Genomic DNA, 17,946 nt, shown 5'->3' on the forward strand with positions numbered 1-17,946 from the left:
TTTGCACAACACCTCTATAAAGATGCTTATAACGAGCAAGGCTAATGGCAGGAACTGCACAGCCACCATCAGCAGGACATGGGCACATACTGTATACAGCACTCTCACATGTGCACTATAGAATGTTATATTATTCAACATTCACTATGCAGAAGCCATGTAAACTACTTTAAGTGCATTACATTCCAAGCATGTGAGACAGAAAAGTAGATGCGAAGCATGGACATGCAGAATGTGTGTAGACATTTAGGCGGTGTGTTGTTGTTTTGTATCCAGCCTGACTGTAGTTTAGATATACTAGGGGTTCAGGCCGCTATGCAGCCCCTCACGCCGCATAGCCCTCACGCCGCAAGCCCCGTCGCACCGCCGATTCGACCAATATGCCCATGGAGATCCCTATGGCTGAGTCAGTGACATGAGCGTGCCGGCCGGCTCCTCCCTTAAGCCAATTTTAATATAGGATGAGATGTTTGCTATGTGTGGCTAAGGATCCAGGTGTTTAACAATGTATTTGGACCTATGGACAGTGTTGGGGAGTAAAATACTACATGTAAAACTACAACTGCTGTAGTAGTTTAGCTTCATTTTGCAGTAGCTTGCTGGTAGTTCAACGACATTCATTTACATAACGAGTAGTTCAATTACCCATTTGCCATTTTTGTGTGGACAGCTGAAACTACAAACAATTTTGTAGGCCATAAAGGGAAAGGGATTTTTTCCTCATAATTTTTTATTTTACCATTGCTTCTCTACTGTAACTAATGTATTAACCAAACCTCCTTTGACCAGCCCTGCAACAGTTTATTTTATCCTGAAAGCATACCCAGGCAAAGCATTCATCAGGCAGCAACCTCCACACTCTTGACCTTTGTGTAGTGAGCTGTTGCTCAGTGCTCACTGCTCACACAGCAATTTAGTGAAAAGCTCAGTTTGTTTAGGACATGCAGGTTTAGGTCTCAGGGTTATTCCAGGAAGCTGGATTGTCCAAAAATATCAAGCTCAACTGTGTAAATATTTGGCAACAGTTTTTAATGTGGTGAATCTGAATTTGTAAAATTAAACTTGAATATTTTAGGTTTCGGTCAATTAGTGCTCCTTCCTACCCGAAAGACCCACATATGCAACCACACCGCCCCCATAACCCCCATCTTCCAAGCAGTTCCTATGTGAAAGCCCCCCAAACCCTGATACCACCTGCTAATGTGAACCCAAAGGAACCTGAAGCTGCTCACTTTCCACTGCAGCTCCGTTGATGTGAATGATGCCAAGAGCTCTTTGCCAACACACTCCCCAAAATGCATATTGTGACTTCTTGGGACAAATGTGACCAAACGTCAAACGTCTGACTGGTACCCTTCCAGTCAAACGGTGCACTTCCGGACTCCAGGAATGTGGAAGTGCATTTCTCAAACCCAAGACGTAAAAGGGTGATGGGTCCGTCATGAGCCACGAGAGGCACCGCTGAGCGAGTCGTCAGGCGAGCGAGTCGCCGTGCCGAGCGTTGCAAAAGATTCGTAACTCATATCCCCCCTAGTCTACATGTACCTTATTCCCCCCCCCCCTTCCAGTCAAACATTCGAGGCCCTATGTCTTTGCAGCTTCCTGTAAATGGCAAATGAACACAGTAGAGGCCCCCCTGGTGGCCATAATCTGGGCAACTTACTATGTATGCAAATTCTATGAATTGTATGACATTTTAAAGCAGGGAAAGAAGCCTACCCAAAAGCCAGACCCATGAGCGATATTTGTGCCAAGTTTGGAGAAAGTTGGTCTACTGGTCTGCTCTGGGACCTCGAACGCACAAACACGCAAACAGGGCTCACTAATTATAGATGTAAGATGTGCCAAAACAGATCATTTATTAATGTTATGTTGGGTATTTTTTTATAAGATAAGTAAAAAATTCAAGAACCTATATCTAAAAAGGCAAAGGCAAAAGGGCACTAGGGCACACACATGTACAAGTCTATGTCTCGTAAAAAGCGTAAATGCAGTCAGATGAGTCAGACCCTTATTGGGTCTGACTCATCATATTTCATAATACGTTTAAACTCTCCAGCAGAGATAAGCTCTTTCAGCAGTACATCTATTTTGCAGTGAACATTTCCTTTCATAAAACAAAAATATTTTTTGATACACAATGTCCAAGGCCCAGAGATGCAGGTATATTGCAGCTTTGACAATCAGTGTACACAAACAACACTAAAAGACCAGCTAGCAACCCCAAGAGTCTGTGCTGCTCCTTACACCTATAACTGGAAATTATCCAAAGGGTGGTGCTAGAGGAAAAGCCATGGGGTCATCAATCATTGCATGGCAATCTAGATTCTAGTTTTTGCAATACAGTGGGTTGTTTGGGACCAAATTGGTGGACCGTCGGACAGCCACTTCATGCACAGGCATGAAATTATATTATATGATTATTACACCAAATTATGATTATGAGACATCCTTTATGTTGTCCATTTGTTCTGTCTTGCAGATTCCGTGAACTAATTAAGCACATAATTATCTTGATAGGGGTTTGGGGCATTGTGAGAAACCCTCAAGAGAAACATTCTGTACTGAAAATATTGACCCTTTCCCTCTAAATATGTGCCGGGCTCCTTAATTGGGTTTAAATCTCATTAAAATCTCCCAGTGATTTTCCACATGGACAGATTGTGCTATCCACAGCTGTATGTGCATGTGGCACAGGGCCTGCAGGTATAAGATGTTTAACCATGCAGCCGTGTGAAGCCATTCACTTGTTATAACCGACCAGGTGCGTGAACACCTCGGACTCAGCAGTTATAAGTATAATGCTGCAATGGGCTTTGAGACGAACCACAAAGTTTAAATATTACATTTTCCTCTCAGTTTTAACAGGTGAGCATGAGTGAGTGTAAGACAAATGTGTCAGTTCATTCAACGCAAAACCGTAAATAATATATATGTATATATATATAATATATTTTTAAAAAGCTGTTAACTGCTGTAGAGGAATATCTTACTTGTGCACTTTTTGAGCCCAGACCCTTTCTTCAAAGCATGGCGGCTGAGTTTGCAGTTGAAGTTGTTCTCCCAGAACTCTGCAAACCAGATATTCCTCCTGTTGTTTTCCAGCGTGCGGCTGATGAAATAACGATCAAACCCTGGACAGATCAATGGTTTCATTGTTACTGATGCACAGACAGTGTCACAGCAAACCAATAGGTAGAAGAGTTCTGTCGTAGACTTGCTTGTATAATTCATTATTTTTAAATAGTCTGTCTAGACTATTCTTCTTTGGCTCATTTTCTACATTTCTAATAAAGCTGTGTAGCCACTGCAGAGCCTCCCCTCTCTCTCCCCTGTCAAACAACCGTTTTTTTTGTTGTTTTTTTTTACATTTTTATCCCACGATTTTTGTAACCCTATTTTTTACACCCAGTGCCAATTGTCTATGTAATCCTGGGCACTACCTTCCCTCTGCCAACCTAGGGAGGCCAGGGCCGAGCTCATGCCTCCTTCAATGCATGAGAGCCAACTGACCTTCTTGTCACCTGACAGGGGAGAGTTTCCCTGGTTGGACGTAGCGCGTGGAAGGAACACGTTATTCCAACCAGTTCCCTTCCCCTCCATCAGGCGCCCCAGCTGACCAGGGGGAGGCAGTATAGTGACCAGGATTACTGCATGTTTTTGTGAGGGTACCTACCCTAGGAGACACGGGGAGAACATGCAAACTCCACACAGAAAGGCCCTTTCGCCAACCCCACCTAGGGTATGGGCACTGGTGACGCGGAGGAGAGAACACGCCCCCAGCGCCCACAGCGTCCCCTGCGGGAATCGAACCCAGGACCTTCTAGCTGTGAGGCGACAGCGCTACCGACTGCGCCACCGTGACCCCCAAACAACCGTTCTTGATGGTGGAGCTGAAGTGCATGCACAAAATGCCAGCGCATACAATGACTGACCAATACGTTATAGTAATTAATTACATAAAAATATCAAAATAGATTTTCCTTGTTATAAAGGTATATTATTATTATTACTATTATTATTATTATTATTATTATTATTATTATTATTATTATTATTATTATTATTATTATTATTTAATAATAATCATCATCATCATCATCATTATTATTATTAATATTATTATTATTAACAGAACATAGCTGGATTAACCACTCGACCCCTAGCATCCCTACTCTGGGGTATACATGCAGAGGGAAAAATGTGCGCACCAACTCTGGTTCGTTTTACTAAAGGGGAATACCACTCATTTTCAACATTGAACTATGTCATTAATACACCTTAGAACTGTTGCGTGGAAATACGAACAAAGTCCCCCCCCCCTTCTGTGTTGCCTAGAACTGGAGAATTGATTGTTGGGTCATGTGATCAGTGACATACGGACGGTGTACTAGGCTGCTGCATTCACTAGAATGGGGAATCTCACTTCCAGCTTTACAGTGCTTACAGAAGTTAAGACTTGTTAGGGCATTTTCAGCCAATTGATTTCTATTATCTACACGTACTACGTGAAATGTGATATATAACCATATGCCATTATAAACTACTACCAAGTCGCGCTGTTTCATTTGGAAGTGAGATTTCCCATTCTAGTGAATGAGGCAGCCTAGAGGGCGGAGCCAAAGAGTACACCATCCGTATGTCACTGATCACATGACCCAACAATCAATTCTCCAGTTCTAGGCAACACAGAAGGGGGGGGGGGACTTTATTCTTATTTCCACACAACAGCTCGGTGTATTAATGACATAGTTCAATGTTGAAAATGAGTGGTACAGAGGGTCTAAAGTGTTTAATTCCACAATGTACCTTTGATGGACTGGCGCTTGGGCAGGATAGTGACTGCTCCCTCTGCCATCTCCTCCTGGTGAACAACTGGAGCGCTCTTGAAACCCCAGCTGTCTGAGCCAACCCAGATAAAGTGACCGGTCTGGTTTGCCTTCCTGGCAGCAGTCAGCAGCCGCCTACGAAGACAAGAGGAACACAGATGACACCATACGTAGTAGGGTCAGGCTCTCTACAGGCTTTAGCTTTGATTATTATCTCTGCCAGGAAATCATGTTTTCACCGGTTTTCACCTGTGTGTTTGTGCGCGTGTGTGCGTGTGTCTGCGCGTCAGTATGTGTAAGTCACACTACTACTACTACAACTACTACGCCGATCAATGTCATATTTCTTGTGCACACTGACAGCAGCCCAGGGACCTAATTTCTTAGGCAAGGCAACTGTGTAATTTTTGGAATATATTATCGCAGAGAAATTGTCCCTCCAGTCAGGTAATGGAATATGTATCCCATGATAATATGGACTGGAACTAGCCGATTGAGCGTCTTACTTATCTATTTATTGTTGGGCTTTTTAATGCCTTTATTGATAGAGAAGTGAAGTTAGACAGGAAACGGGGAGAGAGGGATGAGGAGTGACACGCAGCAAAGGCCGCCGGGATCGGGACTCGAACCCACGACGCGCTGTCAGGCTACATAGGAACCCGGACCGCCTTGTACATTAGTCTTAAGCCTGTTTCACAGAGTGCTGACATTCATCAACACGTGTATCAAATCGCCTAATACAGTACCATCTTGAAATCACAGTGTACAGTTGCCTAACAAGCATCTTGGATTTGACATTAACATGTTTTGGGTAATTTGATTGGGACATCCCTACTGAATTTAGCGTTAAATATGTCATGCACGTGTATGGTTGAGAGCAATCTGTCTCTTTTCCCTCTTTCTCCAGTGTCACACACGCACACACAAGTCTGAGGTCTCTTTCCTCAGACTATGCTGCCATGGTCTGTCACCTTTCACAAACAGTATAGCTGTGTACATCTCATCCTACATGCCATTACTTTTCAGTTTCATGTACAATTGACTGTAAACTTGCGTAGCCATAATGTCAATGACGAGCCTTGTCAGTTGTAGCTCCCAAACTGTGGAACCAGCTACCCCCATCATGTCCGGCTGGCTCCCACACACATGTCTTTAAAACTTAAAATTTCCTTTCCTTGGCTTTTAACCCAGTTAAATTGATTAATTGAGTTTAATTGTGTTTATATTGTATTATGGTTTTATTTGTTTGCATGCTTCTAACCTACTTTACAGCACTTTGTTCAACTTGTTTTGAAATGTGCTTTATAAATAAAGTTGCATTGGATTGGAATTACATTACAGAACTTACTTCCTCTCGCAAAGGACTCAAAGCGACTAAGGGACAGCGATAACCCGACACTTCATTTCAAATCGCAAAATATTTGACTGACTGGTGATACAAACATAATTGCCGCAAGCTATTAATGTCACATTGCGCTTACACAGAATACCGAATGACAGAAATCTTTTCAGCGTGTCCCGGATCTTACTGACATTGGAACTGGGAGAGTTGCACATACATTTGCAATGTAGGTTATAATATTGTTGAGTGGTTATAACTTTATGTTTGTCCCAGTGATGCCACACTCAGTATGCCTCCTGGCAGAGATTTATGCTCTACTGAGCACCGGTTTCTGGTTTGATTTTGCATTTCATTATAATGTCTCTGCTGACTTTGTTCAAAACAGTTCTGTTACCCGCCTTCCCCGCCACTGTCACCATCTCCGTATCACACGCCATTTCTGTGTTGTCCAGTTCTAAGTTCATTCTCATCTTCACAGTGGTTATCAAGTTACTGTGGTGCCTTACCTTATATCGTCTTCATTGGCGAAGATTATCACCACTCTCGCATTTTGGTTTTCTCTGAGTCGTCGGATGACCTTGTCAAACTCTGCCGGTTTGGCCTCCCGAGGAATCTTGACCGACTGGAAGATACACACACCCCCTAATCAGACACAGAAAGATACACAACACAGTATTCAGTATTTTGGGAGTAACAAAAACAGAGTCACTAGTAAGGAAGGACCATGACAGTAATGTACATATCAGAGGTGGTGACAAAGTAATTGTTTTGCAAGTAAGTCTCGAGTCTTTACACTCAAGTTCCAAGTCACCATTGAAGTCCCAAGTCAAGACAGGCAAGGTACTGTACTAGTCACGTCCGAAGTCAAGACTGACAAGTCCCAAGTCCTAAAGTTTTTTGTTTCAAGTCCTAAACAAGTCATTGCCATTTCAATGACCAATAATATATGAAATGTATCCTAATCATGAATGAGTTAAAACATGTGTATTTGTTTGTTTCAACAAGTTTCTTGAAACAAGTACGACTCCACTGTATATAGTTATACTATATACAGTAGTTAATCTATTAAAAACATAGTGATATCAATTGAAGTAAATGATTCCTGGCACACTTTTTAAATAACACTCTTTTTAATATTTGGGCTTGTGTGAAGATATCACATATTTTCAAGTCAAAGGCTCAAGTCCAAGTGAAGTCACGAGCCATTGGTGTTTAAGTCCCTAGCAGGCAAGTTGCAAGTCGTTTTTTATTAAATCAAGTCTAAAGTCATCAAATTTGTGACTCGAGTCCAAGTCACGTCCAAGTCATGTGACTCGAATCCACACCTCTGGTAAAGGTTACCACATCAGGCAAGTTACACACAGCAGTGTAGCAGTTTGGTGCCAACTGATGTTAGCGGTCAACAGTGCTTTCAGCCCTGCACAGAAGGATTCGGTGGTGTTAACTACATATTTTCTGAGATGATTCACTGCATTGTGTTCTAAGTTGCATGGTTATGAGGAAGCTACTGTACAGATGTACCCATGGTAGAAGTTCCCGTTCCCACATTTCCACAAGAATTGCTTGGCAAAAGTCAAGTTTTGCCTTTCTTCTTGGTGGTCAGAAGTAATGGTCTGTAATTACATGGTTGAGAGAGTCTTTGAAACATTCATTTGACTTCCCAGTAATGTATTATTAAAGGATAAAACTAAATCAGCTACCTTATGCACAAGGTGTGACTTCTACAATAGCACATGTGGCAGATCTTTTAATTTTTCTTCCTGTTTACAATGCTCTCAAATTGTAAGGATTTAAGTTTGATTATCAAAGCCAAACCTAATGTTTTGGTTTTGCTTATTGAGATTTTATTTGATTAAGTGATTGATTGAGCCACCTGTGTAATGGGCATGTATTGGGGTTCATTGGGGTGTGTTCAATAAAACACTCTCCCTGCTGAGTGAGATTTGCTTGAGAGTACTGTGTGTGAAGCAAGGTCACATCTCAGTATCAGTTTTTATTCCCCCGCAGTTCGGTGCTATATATGTGTTTTTAACCTGGGTCCTCACGCTGGAATCGTTGCCGTTTTAACTCTGCTAACACTTCCCCAGCGGTATGACAGTTAGAAAATCACGTCTCACTTTTTCCTCAAGCTGTCCCTCCCTATCAAGCACAGCCTTCATCACGACACTTGACCCATGGGAGGAATATATAATCAAAAGAAATACTAAGTGTGTGATGTGAGCCGAAAAGGTGAAACGGTTATCTGCACTGCACAGGGATTCTTTTCAAAATTCAAACAAGAAAAAGCTGGAGGAGCTCCATCTCACCTCTGTTTTCATTGCATCTAATTGAAATATATTCTGTCTTTGATGTTGTCTAAATAACACAGCTGTGTCATCAGGGGTTCCGTCATACTCTTTCAACAACAGAGGCAGCTGGATGTTCTATTCTGTGGATGGATAATTGTATTCTGCCCTCATAATCCTTTATCTTTAAAATGGTACTAAACCATGTATTACTAATTATGTTATTTTAGCTGATTACACCAAATTAGACGAAACAAAGAATGCGGTTGGTAAATCATGTCGAAGTTAATGAAATTAAGGCTGGGGGGGGAGAGGACATTAGGGTGACTCCAGTTAGAATGTGTTGTGTAAGGGGGCCAGTCTCTTCATCATTCCAAGGCCAGGGTTCAGCAGTGGTGTAAAGTAACTAAGTACATTTACTCAAGTACTGTACACTTTTGAGGATTTTTTTACTTTACTGAAGTATTTCCAATTTTCAGTACTTTTACTTCTACTCCACTACATCTCAGAGGCAAATATTGTACTTTTACTCAAGTAATTTTTTTATTCTGGGCTTTTACTTGTAACAAAGTATTTCTATATTGCAGTATTGGTACTTTTACTTAAGTAAAGAATTTGAGTACTTTTTCCACCACTGGGGTTCAGTGCTTATAACTTCACCCATTTTAGAAAAAGATTCCTCTCGCACAAACATGTGTTTCACATAGTCACAAATAAATACACAGTATATGATATAAAATACACTACTATGACAGCTAGTGCAGGATGAAAACTTTGGTACACTGAGACCAGCACAGCTTCTGAAGAGGAGAGGCCATGTCTCACACTGTCAAATCCAAAGTGTTTCTCAGGCAGTGGTCTCTGAACCCATGGAGATTGCACCTCAGTGATAGATGGCTGCGATTATTGTGATTATGCCTAAACCTGTTGGTGTTCATCCTCCTGTAGTGTAGCTGGCAGAACGGTGAAGGAACAGTGCCACTGCAGTGCTGTGTGGTTGCACTGTAGAGACAGACATAAAGTAGCAGTGTTGATGGAGATCTGTTTAGAGACGGAAAGGCCAAACCTTTTCAACATTTTATGAAGGAACATGTTACCTACAGCAGTGGTTCTCAACCTGTGGGGTCGGGTGATGACAGTGAAGTGACAATTTAAGGACCTTTTAATACCTAAAAAAAAAAAGAAAGAAAGAAAGAAAGAAAACAAAAAGACTAATCAACAAACTATTCTATTTAAAAAACTGGTCAAACATTGGCCAAATTGTCAAATAATATAAGAAAGAGGCAAAAAGTTGCGAGGCATTGTGAGCTTGTAGATTGACTATTTTCACAATATTTATCTGTGGAACCAAGTCAAACAAAATGGAATGCCTCAACTCCTACAAGTCCAAGTGCTTGTCAGGGCGTGCGGTCCCCAGTTCAAATATTATTATTTTAGGGGTCACTGCCTGAAAACCAGCTTGTTGATGGCACAAGAATGACTGATCACTAGTACACCCAAGCGAGTGTGCAGAAATATTGAACGATTAAAGGCAAAAAAAAGAGTGCACGCTCCTCTCCCTAATGCTTAATGTTTGATCTGTCGTACGACGGTGTCATAAACCAGGCTTAACATTGATGTTTCAGCTACATCTTTCACGAAAGCTTTGCAGCTGAAAATGCAGTGTAAGTCTGCTCTTTCATTGTTCCACGATTGACGACGTGGTCATCTTCTTCCCAGCTGGGGACAGCTGTGCTCGGCTGAAGTCATATACTATCCACATCTGGTTTAGTTCTCCATGTTGTTGCCGTTTATCAAAAATGATAAAGACAACAAGTAAATGGTGGTGTAACTGATCAACTGATTGTCAAGCGAGGACCTCCCCCCTACACAGGTGGGGATGATTATGTGTATGCTTAAAAGAGGAGCCTACACCCCAATTATCACTTTTTAATCTGCTCTGAGGAAGGCTGAGGCCAAAGCGCGTAAACGTTCTCAATAAATGAGAATTTGTATCTGAGCCAGTCTTGCATCCTTTATTTTGGAGTGCCTCTTTTTCCACTTCGGTGGTATTTGATTTAAGATAAAGACAACAAGTTGCAACTCATATTGCTTCATATTTTATGAAGCTCCTTAGACTTCTGGTAATGATGATTATTTTAAAATGGCAGATTCACAGTCTATGTAGGTCTCGCTCAGAAGAGACACAACGCAGCTGTTTTGCGTTTCACATAGTTGGATGCGTACGTGTATGCGTATCTGTTTTTTTGCAGTCTGCACACTAAGAACCTCACACAGTACCATGAGTGCATTTTAGCCTCCCAGTGGGATTCAGTCTCCAGCCATGGCACTGTTAGTGCCGTGCTTTCCAAATACAACGATCTACAAAGGATCGCTATGGATCTGAGGAGTCGGTGAGTGTACAGTATGTAGATGAGATAACAAAAGGAAAGAAGGAAACTTTTGGATGACATGACACCCCAACCATGCTGACAAGTGCAATTTTTTGGAACCAATGTCTTTGAAACCTTGTGAGCCTCAAACTGTAACGTTTAGTTTGGCATTTAATTCTCATGTATACAGCTCTTGTTCTTCAACCCGTTTTCAGTTTGGGACTTGTGTTAGGGTGGTATTTTTTATACATCTTAGGATTTCCTGCGTCAAAATGCCTGTTCAAGAGAATCTGATTTATTTTATTCATCCAAGGAGTGATCTATGACATGTCTGTGTTCAGAAATGCTTCAAAGTATACTTCAGCGTGTCATTGCAAGGCATGTTATCCCATTCAATACTGTGTCATTTTAGATTTTAGCTATAACCATTATTTTATACTTTGGCTATTAAAAAATTGCAGACATACAAGCTCATAGCGCGGCACCGAGTGCCACGCTATGAGCCAAATACATATCATTTTGGGGGGTCCTTGACATGAAAAAGTTTGAGCACCACTGATATTTAGCAACATACGTGTTTCAGAAACCAGTTAGTAGATGCGTTCCCGGATTGAATGGGTTAAAAACAATATGCCTTTGTATGGGAACCATTCTAACAGCCACTGGATGGTGGTGGGACACTTGAATGGCTGATTCTTCCCAAGTTGCATCGAGTGTTTGCGTGAACAAAATGTGCAGTTGTAATATAAAAAAAAAAATCGGCCTCCTGGTGGCGCTATAATAGGGCTATGTTAAAAGGGTGGCATTTGTTCCTCAACATAGTGTGAATGTGCGTGCGTGGATGCTGCGTTCATGATTTAAGTCATTTTGTTCAAGTGCGCATACCAATTTTTACACATATAGGTAAAAACACGAATCGGCCTATTACAGCGCCACCATGAGGCTGATTTGAACATTTTCAAGTAGCATTTCTTCCTAAATGGGAATGTGCGTGCAAAATTTCACGGAAATCCCACGCTGTGTTCATGATGTGCGGCATTTTATTCAAAATGGAGCACTCCTGCAAACTTTGGAAGCCAATCTTAGCCAATCAGCATTGAATATGAAAAATCGGATAGAACCGTTTCGTTTCGTTTCGGACACACACGCACATGGACACACACACATGGACACACACACACACACACACACACACGGACGGATGGACGGACAGGGTGCAAAACATAGTCTCGGCCATGCCTTCGGCCTGGCGGAGACCTTAATGCCTATATTTCTAGGGATTCTCTTGGGTTTCACTTTAGCCCACAGTTCCACACTCTCTTTCCACCTGGCTGGCAACCTGAAAAGGCCTGAATTTGTGGTAAGTTGAAAGTTCTATATAGAGGAATAGTGAGCTCATCAGCAAAAATCTAAACACTTTCGGACACTACTCGGGTTGCCGTGAATTATGTCACTGCATGCCAAATCAATGTAGTAGGACAGTAGGTACTGCTTGGTTAGTGACCATGGGTTGTACTCTACTTTTCATGATACGTCGAGGAAAATTATGAGTCCACTTTATAGGGTAATAATATAATTCTCACTATACATTCAGAGAGCACTTCAAAGTGGACAGCCCTAGTTTGTATGTAGTGCTTTGCAAGCAGGAGAAGCATGCTGCAGCTTGTTATCCCAAGCCTTAGAGAAACGGAGGCAATTGTAACACTCTGACTTATTGCTTTAAAAGTAATATTTTAGTCTTGTCCTTACTAGTGGTATTAGTAATTAGGGCACATATATGTTTCTCAAAACAAAAGATGATTATTTAAAGTATTCTGTAAATAGTGTTACTTTTGACCCCAGTCTCCCCTAACCGACATGGTTAAATATTTTCCATTTTTCAAATAGAAGTAACACTTCCATTAAAGAGTCTAAACCTCTGACTTAGCTTTATTGGCATTGCCTGCCAAGCTATACAAACCCCCCACATATATATGCCAGTGGTTTGAACTGACAGAGAGGTGAATTGTGGTTGTGGTTTGATTTATCCTGCCGTTCCAAATTAAAAGAGAGTAGAGAGACACATGCTTTGAAGATCTTGGTTTATACAGTACACCAAATGTAGAATATATTGAACATAGGATACATTTATTTAGATTTGCTATGCTTTTCAGCACCGACATAACACTTTGAAAATTACAAACCCCTAGGTCATATTTTTGTTGTAAACCAGTGTTGGGTTCCACATGGTAATTATGTACTTGAGTGGCTCTGCAGACTAAACACGCAAAGAGACATGTGACTCTCTGGTGATCAAATACCAGAGAAAAGACAGACAATTAGGAAAGTTGGTGGAGCGGATCAACAATAAATTGTGTTTTGAGAACTAATACTATTGCATGTCTTTGACTAAATTGAACATGAACCCACCATGTACAGAGCACATTGAAGTATACTACATGCTACCACAAGCAATACAACAGGTCTTGCTGGGCTAAAATATGTTCCAATACTGTACAGGGCAATTACATTAATGGCATTCCCCTTCCCTGGGAACAGTATAGCCTACAGTATACTGTATACACTTACGCACATGCAGGGTGCACATCATGACATAATCTGTTCTTCCTCCTGCCTCTGCAAGGACTGTTTTACAGCCCTAAGGAATGAACATAATAAGATAACTACAGTACATCAACCAACATAATAACATAACAAGATAACTACCTGCCAACTCTCTTGAATTGAAGTTTACCCTTTCTCTTGCAGTGCTCCTGAATTGTAATTTCTCCTGTAATTATCCTTAATTTTGGACAACTCAACCCAGACTCTATGGCAAAAGTGAACATCCGACTGATATGCAGCCAGGGCCTGATATGCAGCCATGTTAATGCCAAGTCAGTGGATACTAAGTGAACACTATGTGGATACAAAGTGAATACTATGTGGATACTAAGTGAATACTATGTGGATACTAAGTGAATACTATGTGGCTACTAAGTGAATACTAAGTGGATATTATGTGAATACAATGCGGATACTAGGTGAAAACTAAGTGGATACTTAGTGAATACTATGTGGATACTAAGCGAATACTATGTGGATACAAAGTGAATACTATGTGGATACTAACGGAATACTAATTCCAGTGGGCCCCCCACCATAAAATCTCCTTATTTTCCACACTATAATGTTGGCAGGTATGCCTAAAGTAGGAACATAAAATCTGGCATACTGCCACAAAGAAATATCTTCCTGAGTTAAAAGTGTCAACCAAGATTTATCTACAAGGGAAATAACTGAATCCTATGTTCTTTATTTTATTTAAGTCTTAAAAATGTATTTTCTTCCAGAAGTATTATTTTATCTACAACATACTTTTTACTATTATAGTTTATACTGTAATTGAAACATCATAAAACATATTCCAACTTCAATGTAACTAGTGTGTAGCTCATGTTTGAGTTTTCCCTCTTCAAGATTAGACTTTTAAATACACATTTCATGATCTGTCTATGTTTACTTCCTTGACATGTACAAGTAAATAAGATCAAAATCACAACATATCGAATAATAGTGATCTTATCGAATCGTGGCCAAAGAATTATGATAAAATAAATCTGTGAAGTCCCTGGTGATTCCCACCGCTATCATCTGACACACCCAGCACTCAGATAAGACTCAAATAAGCTACCTTGGAACTGTGTCCATCAGTGTCAAGTCTACACCATACCAACTTGGAAATGTTTGTCCTTCACATTGGCTGTTGGCAGCACTAGAAGGTGTTATTTTAGAGACCATTTTATGGCGAGATATTAATTCAGTGTCTGCAAATGACATTTAATTTGTCCTTTGCCAGTGCTGATGCTTGTACTTGATTATACTGTTATATGAATTCCCTTTCCTCATTTATTCATACAGTACCATTGTTTAATGAGTTGAATACCTATTTATAAACAGTACAAATAAGGTGAATATAGATAATAAGCTATTTATCACTTACTGTCGATTAAGACAGCTTATTCACAGGTGACATCTAGGGGAAGAGTTGTCCAGTGGCACCCAGTCTTTCTTCCTAATCGTATGATTTATTAACTGGGTTTTACGATTCATTAAGTGGTAGAGAATTGTCGGGGCTCATCCTCAGTCCTAACAACCTTGAGCTGGCACTGTTCTTATAAGCCAAGGTAACTTAACTTAACCCATCATTCTTTTTAACTACCCTATCAATTTAAGTTAAATAATTACAAGAAAGCTTTGGAGGTGACGATACCTGTACTTGTGATTGTGAAGGACAATTTTTGTTATGGGTATGACGGTCAATGCTCTACTTTCTTGTCTTTTTTTGTCATTGGCTCTGCCAGGCGGAAAGGCATGGCCGAGACAAAAGCCACCCTTTCAACATTGCCGTATTATAACGCCACCAGGAGGCCGATTTTTGCACACAAAAAAAAAACACTATTAGGGGCCGTGTACACCAATTAAGATATTTTTTCCTGAATGCGTGCTCCCATTATGTCCCATAATGGGAGCACAGTGTTTTTGGAAACTCCAGCAGTGTGGCGTGACGGAGGGCATTTACCTTGCGTTCGCCCGTGCACGGGCAACGCTTCCTCAGCCTGCCGAGAGCTAAAAAAAGTCAACTCAGGCGCCTAGAAGCACTCGCCTGGGAGCGCGTCTAGGCGCCTGAGCTTTCTTTCCCGGCTGAAAACACTGGGCGCTCGCCTGGGAGCGCCCGGTGTTTTCAGCCGGGAAAGAAAGTCCCAGTGGACACGGCTCCTTGATGTTACCAGCTATCCACCAATTATTGTCATTGCAGTTGGTTGTCTCGTGAACGCTGAGGAGGAACTCAGCTTTTGTGGTCCGATTCAGTTTTAGCGGTGCAACTTAAACTTAGCAGCAAATAACTTTGCCTTTACAGTTATTTGCTCTAAGGGCTTCGGTCCGGAACAAGGTAAATTTAGCACTTTGTACCTTACAGTGTCAGCTTGGTGTGCTATATTGCCCCGTGATTGTGGCAGTGGGGCATGGTTTAGGCGCCGTCTGCGAGCGGGGGTCTGCCAACTCACAGGTGCATTTGCAGCTGATCAGGTAATTAGGTCACACGGGCAGGTTCTGTGTGCTCTTACCCTGTGTCTGTCTGTTGCAGTAGTAAGGGGGCTTGAGTCCCACACACTCTGAGAGAGAAAAGCTTGTTTGTGTGTTTACCTTTTCCTCAGTGTGAGTGTCTAGACCGTCTCATTATTTTTATGCAGTTTACGCAGAGGGAGCCTTTGTTATTCAGGTGACAATAAAGCTACTGTTATCTGAGTTGTCTGAGTGTTACCTAATTTCACCTCTGAGTTGGTCACGTTGATTTATTACTTTAATTTTAAAATGTTTGGCTAGAGGTTGTGTTAAGTCATGAAGGGAGGGACAGCGAGTGCATTTTCCGGCGGCGGCGCCGGCTGGAGCTGCCGGTGGCGTCAGCTTTGGGAGTGTGCTGCGTTTGTGTAACGCAGTCCCCACTAATATTATTTACGATTCTGTGCCTATCGGTACATAACTCGGACGCCGCTTAGTCGAATAGCAGACCATCGGCCGGTCGTCGCGGGCACTCGCGCCTGGAGGCGCTCGGGCGCGACTCCTTGGCCTCAAGGTCTGCTGATTCGGCGCGGCTCCGTCATGGTCCAAAACTATACTTTATCGGCGGAAAAAGAAGTTGACTGCCGCTCCTCCACCGGCAGTTCCGCGACTGCCGCTCCTCCACCGGCAGTTTCCGCGGCAGTTCCGCTGCTCCGCCGGCAGCTGACGCTCCACCGCCGGCAGTCACTGCCGGGAGCTGCCGCTCCTCCACCGGAAGTTCCGCGGCTGTTGCCGCTGCCGGAGAATGCACTCGCTCCTTCTGCATGAAGGTATGCAGATGTATTTAAAAGTGAACATGTTGACCTGAACCTTTTTTGTGATTGTAGGATACCATTGTCTGCTGTTCCTGGGCTGCAGTTTCACCACATGTCTTATTTATTAGAAGTATTGTTTTTTTGTTTGTTTTTTATACTATAGTCTGGCCAAAGTGGATTACTCGGTATAGATCTACAGGTAAAGTGAGCTTAGAGAGTCTATCAGGTCTTTTTAGTTTTTGGGTTCCTCTGTGTGTGTGTGTGTGTGTGTGTGTGTGTGTGTGTGTGTGTGTGTGTGTGTGTGTGTGTGTGTGTGTGTGTGTGTGTGTGTGTGTGTGTGTGTGTGTGTGTGTGTGTGTGTGTGTGTGTGTGTGTGTGTGTGTGTGTCCATTTTTGTTTAGTTTTATGTTGTTATGTTGGTTTGCTTGTTTACATATGTCCCTAGCCTGAAGCCCTGAAGTGTTTTTGTCTAGCCAACTGCCTAGAAAGGCTCTAATAACCTGAGATATATATTTTTGTACTCCAGCCTCTTGTCCATTCATTTAATTGAATACCCTCAGCGGGGAACCAGACCTTATATTGTGTCTAGGATCTCTGACCCTTCAAACTGGAGTGGCATGGATATTTATACATAGCCTACGGCTCCAATCAGAATCCTTTATATTCCCTCCCACCACTGCCCTGTGCCTTTCATACTCGTGCACAACCCTAGACATTGTCATATCATGCTCCAGACAGAGAAAAGCAGAGGTAGCAAATGAGTGTCTATGAGAGAGGAAAGGGAGGAAGACAGTAGAGATGATGTACAATGCGGCTATGCTTTCATGGCTGCATGCATGCATCTTTCTTGACGCCCCCAGCCATGGAGTGGATGGTCAGCGTTGTCAGGGGTCTTACAGCAGACGAGTAGTCCAGCTGGGTCCCAACTAGACACAAATATTGCTCAGTGGTCTCTGGCTATATTGGAATGGCTTCTTTCCCCATCGTTGAATGTACTCGGACAGATCCTCCACCACCACGGCCTTCAATTTCACTGCTATGCCGACGGCACGCAACTCTACCTCTCCCACCACGACCGTCACCACAGACACCCACTCCACCCTCTGTACTTAAGTACAATTTTGATGTATTTTTACTTTACTGGAGTCTTTCCAATTTTCAGTACTTTTACTTCTACTCCACTACATCTACTCCGCTACATCTACTCCGCTACATCTCACAACGTGTCGCATGGCGACGCGTTGTGAGCTTGTAGATTTG

At 42.1% G+C, this 17,946-nt stretch overlaps 1 protein-coding gene across 1 annotated transcript in view; it reads right to left on the bottom strand.

The window, feature by feature from the left end:
• LOC308080300 (metabotropic glutamate receptor 4-like) overlaps positions 1–17,946 on the bottom strand; it is a 90,412-nt gene that overhangs the window by 41,222 nt on the left and 31,244 nt on the right. The window contains exons 2-4 of the mRNA XM_080422099.1: positions 6,678–6,813; positions 4,810–4,964; positions 2,994–3,134 (exon numbers count right to left, since the gene is read on the bottom strand). Of these exons, the coding sequence (XP_080278225.1) occupies positions 2,994–3,134; positions 4,810–4,964; positions 6,678–6,813 (432 nt within the window). The remainder of the gene's footprint in view (positions 1–2,993; positions 3,135–4,809; positions 4,965–6,677; positions 6,814–17,946) is intronic.

Source organism: Gymnoscopelus braueri (assembly GCF_963280865.1).
Source record: "Gymnoscopelus braueri genome assembly, chromosome: 3".
NCBI lineage: Eukaryota > Metazoa > Chordata > Actinopteri > Myctophiformes > Myctophidae > Gymnoscopelus > Gymnoscopelus braueri.